Source organism: Rhinolophus sinicus, chromosome 14 (assembly GCF_057876585.1).
Source record: "Rhinolophus sinicus isolate RSI-liver-muscle chromosome 14, RSI-T2T, whole genome shotgun sequence".
In the NCBI taxonomy this organism is placed as follows: Eukaryota; Metazoa; Chordata; class Mammalia; order Chiroptera; family Rhinolophidae; genus Rhinolophus; species Rhinolophus sinicus.
Genome location: NC_142514.1, coordinates 47,262,411 through 47,277,957, shown reverse-complemented (window position 1 = coordinate 47,277,957; position 15,547 = coordinate 47,262,411). Strand labels below are relative to the sequence as shown.

The 15,547-nt window shown below is 42.4% G+C and overlaps 1 protein-coding gene across 2 annotated transcripts in view; it reads right to left on the bottom strand.

The window, feature by feature from the left end:
* Positions 1-1,267: 1,267 nt before the first annotated feature.
* The window catches only part of CACHD1 (cache domain containing 1), a 210,117-nt gene continuing 195,837 nt past the window's right edge, over positions 1,268-15,547 (bottom strand). For both annotated transcript variants that reach the window (XM_019731624.3, XM_088791181.1), the window contains exons 23-27: positions 14,934-15,085; positions 12,973-13,134; positions 11,642-11,719; positions 10,892-10,993; positions 1,268-3,290 (exon numbers count right to left, since the gene is read on the bottom strand). In XM_019731624.3, the coding sequence (XP_019587183.1) occupies positions 3,052-3,290; positions 10,892-10,993; positions 11,642-11,719; positions 12,973-13,134; positions 14,934-15,085 (733 nt within the window). In that variant the 3' untranslated portion in view covers positions 1,268-3,051. The remainder of the gene's footprint in view (positions 3,291-10,891; positions 10,994-11,641; positions 11,720-12,972; positions 13,135-14,933; positions 15,086-15,547) is intronic.

Genomic DNA, 15,547 nt, shown 5'->3' with positions numbered 1-15,547 from the left:
AAACATCCATATATATACTGACACACACCTTAGCTATTAAACAGACCATCTTATACAGTTATAAATAATGGCCATAAAAATGTATTTGTCAACTTGATTTTTTTACCGAAAAATAAAAAATTCTGAATATGGCATTGTATTTCTGCCAGGAAAATCATCACTCCTCCGTTCAGAAATAGACCAAAAAGGACCCAGATGAGACTGGGCTGGTCTGGTTTGATTTGATTATTCTACCAGATATACATTTTTAAAATATGTAATCATTAGAGCAGTCCATTGCCACAGGGAAACAAGCTTAAGTAACCTTCCAGGATTTCTTTCCACGTACCAGTCACTCTGACATGCAAAATATACCTGAGTAAATTTGACAGAGTTTTGCAAATAAAAATATTAATGAGGTTTAGTTGAGCATTCAAATTAAATCAAGAAGTAGAGGAAGGAAAACTACACTTTCCAAAATTTCTAAAATAAACCTATCTGAAAAGCAGATAAATATAATACCACGAGAACTGGTATGGGTCTGCACCCTTTTTTTTTTGGGCCACAAATAGTAAATTCTCTTTTCTAGTTATATAGAACGACCGGTGACACCCTTAGCTCTTGGTGCTTGTCAGCACTGAAAAGCAATGTTGGTTGTCGGCATTAAGAGGCCTTAGTGACTGAGAAGGCATGGGTAGGACCTCCCTTCAGGAGTTTAGGGGAGACTCATGTTTAACAAAGCTGTGGTATTGCTGAGGCAAAAGGCAACAATACTGGCCGGTCATCATGATAAAAAAATTTCCAAAAATACATTTTTCCTTTTAAATAGCAAGAACATGAACAACAAATGTTTAAACAACATTATATGCAAGGCTTACAAACGAAGACAAAAGGGAACTTAGAAGATCAAAACTTGAACCCAAACTTCACAAACCTGTATGTCCTACTCTATAGGAAATATACAACACACACTTATGTTTTCTTATTCAGATAGTCAATCGTTTTCCCCTAAAGTTCAGGATAAGGGAGATACTTATCACAAAAGACACAAATGCATTTCTGTTATTATATTTGAGTATGCGGTAACAGACTTTATTTTTAAGCGCTAAATTTTGTGATTCTTTTCTTGAAAACACAAAGCCCACCCCCCAACCCCGATCAAGAAGCTAGTGTCATAACACAAAGGTTCTCAACTTTGGAACAACAACAAAAAAAACAACAACCCAGTATCCCATGGAGAGGTTTAATTTTCTGGGAAGACAGGAAAGTCATCCATTCTTTCCAGCAGTTAGAGAATAACCGTTTATTCATTATTAATTACACAAATTTAGATGCTGAGGAAGGGGAGCTACATTCCACACATTTTGAAATATTTGCTTTTAATTTTGTCCCATTACATTCTTAAATTTCTTTGCATATTCAGGATGGTTGGGAAGCTCCTGAAGTTGACTACAGCCTTGAAAGGAGGCCTACTTTCAATTTGGCAACGGATCTGCTAGGTTACAAAGTGAATGCAATTTGCCTTGAGGCACAAGACGTGGTACATTAACAAATCACTACAACCACTAAAACTGTCCGTTCATACAGTTTATTCCACTAGACTGCAATTTTATACACAGTACGAAGGGGTTTCCTGATAGCACACATAGTTTATTTCCTGTACTGCTGAAGAACCAATTGTTTTTTTACATTATATCATAATACCCTATCATTAAAACATTATTCAGTGAATTTTTTCCCACTACATATAAATGGAGATTTACCACACACACGGTGCAAGAATGTCTTTATAACATATCGGAATCACAAAATGTGAATCTAAAATACATCACTGTAATTAGAACACTACTTTAAAATTACAATGCCCCATGTTACATCAGCCAGATTTGATTATTCTCCGTATACATCACAAAGCAGTTTGGTGGATAACTTCTTGGGTAACTGTCAGCAGCTTTGAACTACGATTTCAAAAGAAATCTTTAATATACAATCAAAATTTCAAATTTTAAAAACTTCTATGCAATCATCTCAGAATCAAAATGGGACATTTAAAAATTGATAGTCTCTGAAACAAGGAGAATAAATACAACCCTCTGTTAGCTGGAAGGCTGGGGTTGTAACATTAGGTTTCGTAGAAACCTAAGAAAAGTATTGCATGGGGAGTGGAAATGTGTGAAAAAGAAACATAAAATTTCTTTAAAATCTTCTTAGATTTCTCTGCCCCTCCCCGCCTCTGTCAAACACAGAGAAAGAATACTGCATTACAAATAAAGACGTGTTTCCGTGAAATGATGGTCTAAAGAAAATGTATGTAAACAAGTCAGAGAGAAAGATTTCTTCATTTTCCCATTTTTGTGGAGTGGGGCAGTGGGGTATATCAGTTAAATAACAAATAGAACTCCTTAGTCAAAGAACCACTTCATCACACACAAAACAGCTAGGGATAATTGCTGAAACATTTCTCACGTGTTTCCTTTTCTTTCCCCCAAAGTTTGAGAATGTTTGAAAGTTCAATAAATAGTAGAAAAATAATCCTTTTCTTAGAAATTTTGAGATGCCTCCTTTAGAGCTTACTACGCGTCCATACAGCAATGGTGGTAGCGAGGTACCGCTCAGAAACCAAGTGAAATCTCCAAAGCACACGTTTCTATTGGGCTGTGCCACATCCCCCTTCTCCCGTTGAGCACATTTTTCTCTCTTCCAGTTAAGGAGAGCCGGACGTTTCTGGCTCCTCGCAACATTCCTCTGGCTCAGCTCAACGAAGGTTCGCGATGTTTCGTCTCTATGTTTGGAGGTTTGCCTTCTGTTCCATTCCGTTAGGAGGATGGCAGGTTCATTAATCAGGCTAATTTCCCCTCCATTCCAGAACCAGCCTCGCACCTTCCCAAGTGGGATTGTGTTGTTGTTGCTCTTGTTGTCAAAACATGTGAACAGGCAGGAAATGAGTTCAACCACTCGGGACACAGCCTGAACACAAGGGGTTTCTTGCTGTGGGTTGTAGGCTGGCTCTTTTCCCCTCCAGAACGTTCTGTAGCTCCCAGATCCCGTCTTCTCCCCGAGGTGAGGGGACTGTTAGCACTCAGCATCCACGGTGTGGACCGTCACGGCCGCCTGTAAGTGGTGGCTGTGATGAAGCGTGGGGTGGTGCAGGCGGTAGTGGTGGAACTTGTTACTGAGGAGGGCCGCGGTCTGGGGCGGGGCGTCCAGGTCCAAGTCCTCGTCATGGTTCCCCACATCGACCCCAGCTGACAGGGGGTCATTGTTGCACGGAGGGTTTTCACTGTCTTCCTGGGGGCTCATGGTACTGTAGCCTAGAAAACGAACAAAACAAATAAGCAGCTGAGAGCTTCACGCTGAGGGGAGGAGACGTCACTTAAGATTTCTAGGGCACCGGTGTTTCTACCTTTGTGCTCTAAGGTGCAAACGCTTGCAGGCTGTCAGCGGACGGTGAAGTGGCTTATTTTTAAAGAGATCTTTTGTTGACTGTGTCTTTCTTAAAACAATTACACAAGAAATAACTAATCATTGTAGACAACTGACAACGTATGATAACAAAAAAATATATATATACAGGAACCCTTTCCCCAAACCAACAAAACAAAACCGAAAATGAGCTCACATCCCAGCTGAGCCATAGGTAACCACCAGTGGCATTTGGGGAACTATCCTGAGCTTCAAATTGCCTGAATATGATGCCACAGTGAGAAGGAAAACAGCAGCCCCTATTATCTGTACACAGGCTCCACCACGGCAGGCACTGATGTTATGTAATTCCTGCATACCAACAAGGCGTGTATTTTAATATCCATTTTACAGGTGAGGAAAACGACGATCAGACAGGTTAATGAACTTGCCTAACGTTCCAGTAATGAAACACTAACGCCACATCACACCCATAGCAACTAGCAAAGGAATCAACTATTCTCTGTGTGAGTTGGCTCACTGTACTTAAAGATTAATTCTTCTGGTATTCTAAGTAATACATGTTTCAAAAGAAAATGCCCTTGCTGATCAAAGGATTCCATTCCAAGAACCATGGCATGTTTTAAATATTGCAAAAATCCCCTTTAAAATTTTTGAGAAGTGACAGCTCATTAATATTTCCGCTGCATCTACAGTTAGCATCAGTCAGCACTCACCCGTGGGTAGTGCTAGTCACACTTATGGCTGCAAAATTGATATGCTTGCATACAGCCAAGCAGGAATAGTTGGGGGGTGAAAAATGTACGCTCCATGCAAAAATGAGAAGGGCAATTTTCTGTCCTCAATGAAACATTTCTCAAATGACAGAATTATTTAAGTCAGCCCAACACAACAAATATTTACTGGGCAACTGTTATGCACAAGACACCATGCTGGGGATTGCAGGAAACACTAAGACGAAAACCTGGTCCCTGCACAAGGAGCTCAAAAGGTAGTGCTTGAGAAATAAAACAGGTGTAAACATAGCTCCATTCAATTATTCATTTATTGAAGACCAGTATGGGGCTGGAGGGAGAGACTATGAAACACGAATACGAGGGTCTCTTTTCCTTAAGGATTTCACAACCAAGTACGAGACAGATACTCATGCAGCTAGGCTTACTGTAATGCAGATAAATGGTAAGGACGATAATTGAGGTCTCACTGAAATCCAGAACAGGGAGTCACTACTTCTGGCTGGGCGAATGAGCAAGTTTCACAGAAGAACTCCTATTTTAGTTGGGCTTAAATGGATGAGTAGGAGGTTCATAAGTGGATATGAGTAAAAGAACAGATGAGCACAGTTAGAGGTGTAGAAACCTAAGGTCATTCCTGTAGCATGTGGCTAGGATGAGTGCTAGCACGTAGCTGGAGAATAGGGTAGATCTTAAGGGCCACGCCAAAGCTTAGAGAATGAACGGACAATACAAGATTCTGAGACCCCCCCACAAATGGCATGATCCTTTCTTTGTTTTAAAAAGGGAGTTCTTGTGGCAGTTTGGAAGATGAATAAAAAAAGAGAGAGGGGGAAGTTAGAAGGTTATTGCAATAGCCCAGATGAGAGACGAAGAATTAAAACTAGGGGTAGGGGACTGGACTGATTTAAAAGATATCTCAGGGGAGGAAATAATAGAAGTTGGTAAGCAATTAGATGTGGGCGGCTGTGGGAGTTGGGTGGTTAAAGGGAACTGTGACTCTGAGTCAGGGTAAGACAGGGAGACTCAGAGATCCCAAGTCTCAGGGAAGAAAATGAATTTTGTGTTTGTACACATTGATTTTGAGAGTCTGTGGGTCACAAATGTGGAGATCTCATGAGACGTCAGGGCAAAAGAGGGAGAATTCACTGATGTAGGTGATGTCATTAGTGAGTACCTTCTGGGTACCAGGTACCAGGCTAGGGGTTCAACAGAAAAAGGGGTGAGGGGAGGCCCCAGCTCTCGATAAGCCCAGTCAAGACACAGGTGCTAAAACAGAGGCCTCCCCAAAAAGAATACCAAAGCGGACTAACTTGGCTTTAGGAGACTTGAGGTGATGACTCTTAAGGTGGCCCTCACGGCGTTCATTAGGGAAAGAAAGCACTGGAGGAAAGGTGCTGCGGGAAGGGAGATGAGTATATGCAAAGACACAGTAGCCTCAAAGGCTCTAGTGGATTTGGGGAATGGTGAAAACTTGGTGTGTGGGAGGCAGGCAGACAGACGTGGGAGACGTGGCTGGACAGGCAGGCTAAGACCACATCGGCAAGGCTGGTTGAAGCTAGGAGTTCGGACTTAGTAACGGGAGGGAGGGAGGATGGCAACGACACAACCTGTGCTTTAAGGTGGTCCCTTATGGCAATGAGGGGGCTGGACAGGAGGAAAGGGGAGTCAGATGCTCAGAGGACAGGTGGCTGGAGCATCAGCCCCAGGGGACAACGAGGACCTGAAGAGGGACAGTAACAGTGTTTAAGGTGAGCAGCCACTGGCTTTAAGAGGCTGTTCAAGAGCAGAGGAGGCTGGATTTGGCGACTAAATGGATTTGCCTGGTGCAGATGGCAGAGGAGGTAACATCCTCGGGGAAGGTCAAGATTTCTAGGTTCAGAGGCTGGGGAACTTGTGATGCCTTCACTCAAGATTAAGAGGTCGGGAGCCAGAACGAGTTTCTCAGCTTTGTGGCTTTGGCAGTGCTAAATCTTAGAATGGAATACTGGATGGTAGGTTCTTAACCTCAGTTACAAAGTGCTATGTCTGCTTAAACCACCGTATGCTCTACATATAAGGGACTAAAGTGGAAAACGTGCTTTTAGCCAAACCCCAGTGCCTGTGTTGATTATTTTCGGCCAAGCTTCAGTACTAGGCTGTCTTCATCTTGCCTCCAAATACTCCCGGATCGCCTCCTGTCTCTGCCCATTGATATGCACCCACAGAAACTGGTAATTCATTTTCACATCCATGATATAAAATTCATGGAGGTCCTTCTGCCTGGCTCACCTTCCCACCTTCCCTCATCTTGCTATTGTGCTTCATGCTTCTGTTTCAAGGTCTTTCCTGGGAAGAATTCCCAAACCCCCAGTCCCCCCAGCCAATCCACATGGGGTCCGGTACCCCTTCTGAGAGTTTAAATGCCATTCTGTGCACATCTCTACCTTAGATTTTACTAAATTGTAATAAAACATAGGGCTGTCCTGTCTATCAGCAAACCCTTTCCTAAAGCGCAAGGACTTACTTATCTTTATACTCCTAATATTCAACACGATGGCTCACACAGCGCAGGCACTTAGTTAAAAAAAAAAATGACATACCACGTTCCCAAAGCAAAGGCATTAAATAATTTTTTTTGTTATCTGTGGTGACATTCACCAGTCTTTATAATAATGAAGACATTCTAGAATTCACTGAGCCCTGTCCAGGGATTCTGACTTAGGGTCCAGGGATACTCTGAGCCTGACTGGTCACAGCCCCACAGAGGTGGTAATGGTGCAGCTGTCCCTGAGGCAACTTCATGGCACCCTCCTCCCTTTCCCCTGATGCTTTCTGATGAGAACCTCAGCAGAAGTCCATCCATAGTGAACCCCTCACTCTGGGGCCATTCTGCTTAATTTGTTCAACCCCCTCTATAACTCACTCGGGCTTGCCCCTATCTCAGTAATTGATGAAAATCTGGAGGGAGGGAATAGGTAGTTGTGGAGAAGCAGGAGAGAGCCCAACACAAAACCCCCACTTAACAAATTAATTGAATGTTTACTCAGTGTGAGGCAATTCTGGTGAGTACTGGGAACCGTGATGAATAAGACAGACTTAGTCGGTGACTCACGGTGGAGGAAGCATTAGTTGAAACACAAAGGATATTTACAAACACTGCCAAAGGAAAAATTTCGTTACTGTCCAAAGGAATATGCGGAAAAATCTGTGCAAAGACGATCTCAAGCAAGAAATAGTCTTCAGGAAGGAGGTCAGGTGTCCATTAAGAATAGAAGAGCCCAGATTAGGCTTTTGTTCTTTGGTATTCGGCTTATATATTTAGCTGATGGTTCCTAAGAAACCTCTCCTGATGGTTAAGGATGTTAGGTCCCTTTGGGGACTCACTCACCACCCTGTGGTCACAGACAGTAACTGCAGGACAAAATCTGCACCTCTAGAAAATGGTCTCTGGTTGTGCTAGGTAGTTTTTGACCAGATTCCTAAGGTTCAGCATTTGCCTTTTGAATTCTTTTTGAATTTGCTTCACTAGGGGTACATTTCCCTTTTACAAAGAAAACATATTGTTTAATATACATATGCATAAGTTTTCTAATGAGATGGTAAGCAAAACATCGATTCACAAGGAACACATATATATTGGTGGTTTTTAACTTGAAAATAAACAGGTAGATGATAAGGCAGAACATGATATTTTAAAGACAAATAATAGGCAAAGTGGGTATATAATTAAAATTATAGGTAGTAACTGTTTTTAACCTCCACTTGTGACAATAACAGTTATTAGTGTTGAAAACAATCATTCTAAGTAGTCTCAGAATATTGACACAGGTAATTCTACTTTTCAAAAACTACTCTTACTTTGAGTAGAGTTTTTCTTAAGATACAAAAATTAAACTTAGATTCCTTTGAAACACAAAACTGTTGGCCACATGAAATAGTTCTAAATAAAAAATGCAGCCTGAAAGTTTCCAAGTTTAGCCTGGTAACATTTAGTGTTAATTCTAAGAACGTCACAAATTTGAACATACCACGAAAGTCTAGCCTGTTCAGTACTTACATGCTTATCTATTTTATTCTTTTGCGTTTCCTGTTGTATATCGGGCCCAAGGACTCTCATGGAAATTACCCTCGCTGGGTAGCAAATCAGGGTGCTACAGTCCTACCAGTTCAAGGTACAGCACTGAAGCCAATTTCCCCCTGGGGTCGTCCACAATTTACCTGCAGATAAAAGAGGACTATCTCCTCGTCTTCTTCTTTGTTCCACGTCTTTAAGGAAGCTGTCATATTCAGCCTTTTATCAGTTTTATGAATATATGCATTCATTTACGCTTCCTCCTAGACTGTGAATTCCTCGAGGGCAGAGTGGGTATGCAGGTGGGGAGGTCAGCTCTGAGCTCATGCTTGCCACACATTATTTCATTGAATCCTCACAACTTTACCGGGCAGGAATTTCTAATCCTGTTTTAATAATTAGGAAACTGAGGTCCAAAGTAATTTTGCTAAGGTCTCACAACTTATAAAGAAGGGGAAAGGCGGGTTTCCAAGGAAGCTCTGCTGGACCGTATCCTATAAGCTCTTCTCCACCACACGGCCTCGCAGAAATGATGTCTCCCATTCTCCAACCCTCCCCTGTGCCTAGTGAATAGCAGACACTGAAGCAGTAACCAAATAGGAGAATACACAGATGAGTGAGAAGCTGCTGACAGAACAATTAGATTAGATCCTTGTTTTAATGTGTACATGAGGTTTATCCTCCAGGCATTACAGGGACATTAACTTGATGCCACCAATTTAATGACCCATCACCTGGGTTCAGGGATATGACAACATATAGTTAAATGCTATTGATTTTTGTGGTGCATTTGGAATTATGTGGAATGTCAATGTTTTCCACTCCTTTTAGTGTTGCATTCTGTCTGCGCGAAAAACTACTTTTCACTCCTTGGGGATAACAGGGATCCAATTATTGTGAAAAATGAAAGAAAGCAAGCCCTTAGCTAGACTCCTTGGCTTTCAGATACTGACACTGCACTGTTCCTTTTATCTAAGCTGTTGCTTCATATGCCATTTTACTAAGACAATGAGAGAGCTAATGGACCATCATCAACGTCACTCAGAATTCCAATTTTGTATTGAAGCAATTTCTGTGTGTGTGTGTGTGGGGGGGGGAGGCAGGGCATGTAAGGGAAGGGAGAGGGAGAGAGAGAGAGAGAGAGAAAGAAAGAGAGAGAGAGAGAGAGAGAGAGAGAGAGAGAGAGAGAAAGGACTCAGTATTTCTGCTGAATAAGAAATTATGTCTGTTGAACTTTAGTAGCCTCAAACCTGTTTTGTTATTCAAAGGAGAAGAGGCACAGAACTGCCTGGCAGAATGCATTTATGAATGTTCAAAGGTTTTTAGGGAAAAAAGGCAGAAAGTCAAAGAAATTGAAAAATTTAAGTTCTGCTTTGACTCTCCATAGAAACCCAAAGTTTCTATTTAGTTGGCGGGAACAATGTCATTCAAAGACCAAATTAACTCTCTAATTTACAAATCAGAGCTTTAGCTTCTCCTGTTTTCCAAAGGGAGTCTGAATACCTGGCTGTCGTGTAAAAGGCCACATTGGTTGTTTCTACTCCTGCATTTTTCAGCACAGGTGTGGGAGCACTCTGAAGACATGTTTTTTTGCTTTTTTATTTATTTTTTGTCTTTTCAGGGTAGATGTGAAGAAAGCAGAGTCAAAAGGCAAAAATGCATTATTTATAAATTTAAAAAACCCTGATTCTGGGAAGAAAATAAAGATTTCTGGAGAATTAAATAGTTATATGAAAAATAAACAGAATTTACAATTTTAGGAAAAGTCTTACCACTCCTATTATATTTTTGTGGAACTGTGGCAGTGATACTTAGAGAGCACAATACATCTGCTGTACTCTGTGACAGCAAGCCATATGGACATTGGGAAAGTGAGAAGCTATGTAGTGGCCAAGTCTTTGGCACAGCATGTGGGCTTTTAATTCGTAGCTCACTTGGCACTCGGCATCTCTTCACAATTCAGCCGTAAGCCCTCCTGAGCATCTTACAGGCACTTTATACAACTCCACGACTTTGTACACACTAGTCCCTTTGCCCCAATTTTTTTTTTTTTTTTTTTTTTTTTAAGGAGGGCACAGCTCACAGTGGCCCATGCAGGGATGGAATCAGAAACCTTGGTGTTATTAGCACTTCGCTCTAACCAACCAAGCTAACTGGCCACCCCATTATCTTTTCTTTAAACATCCTTCAAGGCCCAGTGCAAATGTTGTCTCTTTAATGAAGCTTTCCCTGAGCCTCACAGGCATGGCTAGAGGTCAGAGTGGAAAATGCCAGAGGCCAGTGTGGACTCTTGCCATGTCCTAAAAGTATATGACTGGCAGAGTCCTTGATGACGCTGGTATTTGCCAACTAACCACATGGGATAGCAGGACCTAGGAGGATGCCAATTTCCTGAGAATCAAGTGGGGCAGTAAGCAGGTTCCATTTAGACAATCTGAATTCGTATTCATGGAGAAAACCTAGGAAGCAATCTGTGTGCCCAGAGGTCATCTCACGTAAGCCCAGGAGTGCTGAGACATATGCAAAGCTACCCTGGGCTCTTATAAAAGTGTCATGTTGGAATGTGTCCTTTTGGAAAACTATGCCAAAATAATTCACTTGAGCACAGGACAGGAAAGAAAGAGCGGGATGGGTGTGAGCACCGGCCCACAGGAGTCTGCCAGGTTTCTCAGGTTCTCACATACGGGAGGCTAGACCTTACCGTGATCACTTTCTGTTCCCGACCGACCCCAGTAGCGACGCCTCCTTTCTGGACTGTGTGCGTGTCGTTCGATGACTGCAGCTATGAATCGAGTATTGCTGACTGTGGAAGGCAAGGATGGTTAGTCACTCTTATGCCAGTATCTTCATTGTAGCAATTAAATTTTCTGCAATGACTCATTCACACTTGGGGGGTTATTCTGTGGAGAGCTAGAATAGGTAAGATTTTTAAAAATTCTGAGGATTAGAGGAGTTGGTTTTAGAACTGGGGAAGGGAGAGGTCCCTAATTACATATCTCCAACACGCATCAAGAAGATATGCTCTAAGTAGTTGAAGGCTAAGGTATCTCAACACTAATGGAAGTCCCTTTTGTTAAGGAAATACTCCCCTTCCACCCCCCAAGTTGTACACATTAGTTATGGGATTGAAAACAAAATGCATACCTGATGAATCCCTTTCTAAAATCCTATGCTGGATAGTAATGAGCAGGAGAAAAAAAGGGAAGGGTGAAGTATTTTTGCCAAAGCACTTAATGCAAAAAAAAGAACATCATGAAATCTTTTGAGATTTTCTAATACAAAGTAAATACTTATTCTTATGCCTAATGAAAATGGGCGGGGGTGGGGGGGAACCCCATCATGTCAAAGCTTCTTAAATTTTAATACAAGCCAAAAGGACATAAGAGAGAATATTTATTCTGGATTAGCCTCCTGCTGACACATTCTGTAGCGAGGCAGCTTGAATACTCACTGATGCCTCTGTCTTCGTGGCTGTCGTCGTCCCTTTCATCTCTGTCATTCTCCAGGTTGGACATCCTCACTGACATTTCTACCATCATTAAAAAGAGAGAAACATGACTATTTAATCAAACAAAATCAACCACTTTAATATCCTGCAGAGTGCTTGTTTGATGGCTGGGTGACAGCATTCCATCAAGAATGAATCCTATCTTGGAAAAGAATGAACTGATGTCCGATCTTTTTCTTTTCTTTCTTTTCTTTTCTTTTGTTTGGAGGAGGAAGCAGGAATCAGAGCGAGAATAAAAAGTAAATAATCAAGAGAGGCACTTGAAATTGATTTTTGAAGAGGAGAAAAGTTGTCTAGAGGCTAACAGATCTTGAATCCTCTACTAAAGTACACGAAACAGAAGGAAGGGGGTGTAAAACCTCGGCCGTGTTGATAAAATGGTGTTACACAATCTGATAAAGGTCAAGCATGAGGCAACACTGATGGCAGTCTCCCTCAGTCTAACCAAGTCTTACAAAGAGGAAAGTGCTTTGTGATTAGCCCTGTTGCTAAATCAGGCAGCATTATCCCATGATCTTCCCACCAGGATTGCAGTCTTGGTGAAACTAAAATCTACCTGTCTTTACTGCTGCAAAGGTAAGCTAAGTGGCCCCTGACCTATTCCAGGAAAAATGATGAGTTACCCTTATCTCCATAAAGCTGAGGTTAACACATCCCTGGGGGCTTTTGGGAAGGAGGGGGGCAGTCATTAAATGGTTTTGTCCCTTGCAAAGGAACACAGATACCACCTTTTACTCTTGGTATGGAAGCCATGATTCCAGAGTAATCATTTTGTACCTGGCTTCATTTACCTTTCCTGTTTTAAGAGGTGTGACTATTCCTTTGAATATGGGTTCATTCGCGATATATAGTTACCAGCCCCAATAGAACGGTTCCTTTTCTTGCCAATAGTGACATGGGGTATCTTTGGTTTGCCAGTCTTTTCGGAACAGCAAAGGCAAACACCTCTGAGCTGAGTGAGTGAAGAACAAAACCTCCCCCTCAGCATTCCAGCTCCTCTGGCTGGCCTATTCCAGAGGCAGGCTGAGGCAGGCGAGTGCTGTGTAGGGAGAGGGAAGAGCTGGGGATCTTCTGGGGAATCAAAAGGGGCTAAAGGAGGAAAGCAGGCTTTCGGGACTTCTGAATCTACTCCACAGGAGCTGAAAAAGCAGCACTGTTCTTAATATTCTTGAAAGGCTTGCTTACACCACTGGCCACTGTCCTTTCCAGCCTTGGAACAACGTGAGGAGGGCTGCTGCCTCCTGGAGGAGCTTTGGGATTCATTTCGAGCTCACCTTGGGCGGCAAGAGGAGACATATGCTGATGGCTGCGGCGGTGAATCTGATGGCGGTAGGCATACACAGCAAGGACCAGAACCATGATGCATCCCATGATGCCTCCAGCCACGGGACCCACAGGGGCACTTTTAATCATGTTCAGTGTGATCACCTCGTCACCTTCATGAAAAGAAACACACGGACATGCCTTGTACAGAGTTCCCAAGTGTGGTAGGAGGTGGGGATGGGGTGGAGATGGGAAGGAAGAGAGTGGGAAGGGGTTTGGTGATGACAAGAACAGCTGCTTTAAGCTCCGAATTCCTCAAAGAAGATCCGCCAGAATGTGGGGGCGTGGCTTCGTTGAACCCTGATTCTCAAATGAAATGCTGGTTGCTCAGCAGAGCAAGAACACAGTTAGCAAGCTCTGGTAAAAGAAATGAGTAACTGATGAAAATCACGTAAATACGTGGCGTCTGGTGCTGAAAGCTGAGCTCCCTGGGGTGTGGGAAAGTAGGAAAAGGAGTCAGCTGGTAGAGAGGTGAGGGCAATGTGCACCTCTCTGGGGGTCATGTGACTGATTTCACTGATATAAATGGCACTAGGTTCAATTAGTATGTGCTAAAAAGATCACATTTCAAAGCTTATGGGTTCCCTTTAAAACACCATTTGCACTTTTTTTTTAAACTTTTATTTTTTTAAGTGTGTTTTTCCAGGACCCATCAGCTCCAAGTCAAGTAGTTGTTTCAATCCAGTTGTAGAGGGTGCAGCTCACAATGGCCCATGTGGGGATCGAACTGGCAACCCTGGTGTTACAAGCATTGCACTCCAACCAACTGAGCTAACCAGCTGCCTCGTTTGCACTTTTTAGACAGAAAACTGTCGGTGGGCATAGAAAGTGGCTTCTTAGGGCAGGTCACATCCACGATGTCCCAACCTGGTTCACTAGTAATATGGGAGCTCAGAACCCTTCCTCACAAAACAGCTTTTCTTCTACAGACAGGCTAACGTGGGGAGATACTAAACATCAAGGTTATTAACTAAAGATTTAAATATTTGCTTCACCTGCCAGCTAAGTGTTAGAAATTTGTGCAAAGTCTGGAAAAACACTGAGAAAATCTCACTGAGGGCCGCAGGTACTATTTTTGAGGTCTTAGGGCCTGATCCCAGAGGCATTCTTCCCTACAGTGTTCGTGTCCCCCACCCTAAGCCACTCCAGCTGCACTGGGTAGCTCTGGTTTCTGATGACCCCAAGGCCGTAAATAATGATTTGTAGCCACAAGATTTCTGCCTTTGCAAAGGCTGTGAGGGAAGGTTGTAGTAGGAAATGGATGGGCAGTGGTTGCTCCGCCCATCACCGGCCGCGTGCTTCCGACAGCTGGGATTCACATTCAGACAAACTCTAGGGTTCAGCCATGTGGAAATCAGGCCTGATAGTCCTCAGGACAAGCTTTATGGGAATGAATTCCAGGCTTGCAAAATTTGGCAGGACAGATAGCTGTTCACTCTGCATGGAATATCTAGCCAGCTTTGAAGGTAATTATCTGCATTGGTTTTGTAACTAAAAACTACTGGCAAAAGAATCAGGGAAGGAGAGGAGGGGATCATTTAAAAAGATTTCTGTCCTAGTATATAGGCAGGAAAATATGTATTAAAGAGTCAAACTTCATAGACACAGACAATAGTTTAGTGGTTAACAGAGGGTAAGGGGGGTGGGGGGTGGGAGATGAGGGTAAAGGGGATCAAATATATGGTGATGGAAGGAGAACTGACTCTGGGTGGTGAACACACAATGGGATTTATAGATAATATAATACAGAATTGTACACCTGAAATCTATGTAATTTTACTAACAATTGTCACTCCAATAAATTTAAAAAATAAATTAAAAAAAGAAAAAAAAAGATTAATCTTATACTTAAAAAAAAAAAGTCAAAAAAAAAAAAAAAAGTCAAATTATTATGGGTTCCCAACAAACATACCTATTGCTCCCATGTCATCAACGTAGGGACTTTTGGCTCCCACAATCCCCCCAAAGCATTCTTTCTGGGGTGCACAGTAGGATTTGTCCAGGTGAGTCTTTCCATCGCTGTCCACCATGCACCATTCACAATCCAGCACACCAAAACAGTCCCTGCCAGAAAGACGATGCTGAGTGTTCTAGAAAGCAGTGTCGGGCAGGGCAGAGCCCATGGGCTTGGGCATCAGACAGCTCCCAAGAGTTCCATTACTTACTAGAGCTATAACTCCTTGAGCGTTTAGTTTCCTTTCCTTATAAAATGAGAATAGCAATAGTCTGCCAGGAGATAGCTGCTTTATGTCCCTCAACAACTTGGAAATGAGAGAAATAAAACCCTCTGTGACTCAAACCATGAAACCCACATATCATGGATGAGTGCAGCATTATTCAAAACCATTGTAAAAGACCAAACGGCCCCACGCTTTGTTAGACTTAGGCCTACCATCACCTATGTGTATGGTCATTTTTTAAAAAAAAAAAAGAACGAAAAAAATGGTCAGATGATTTTGGGAAATACTAGATAAATTACACAGATTTTCTTACTGTCAATTTCTTAGAACGTTTAATGTGTTAAGT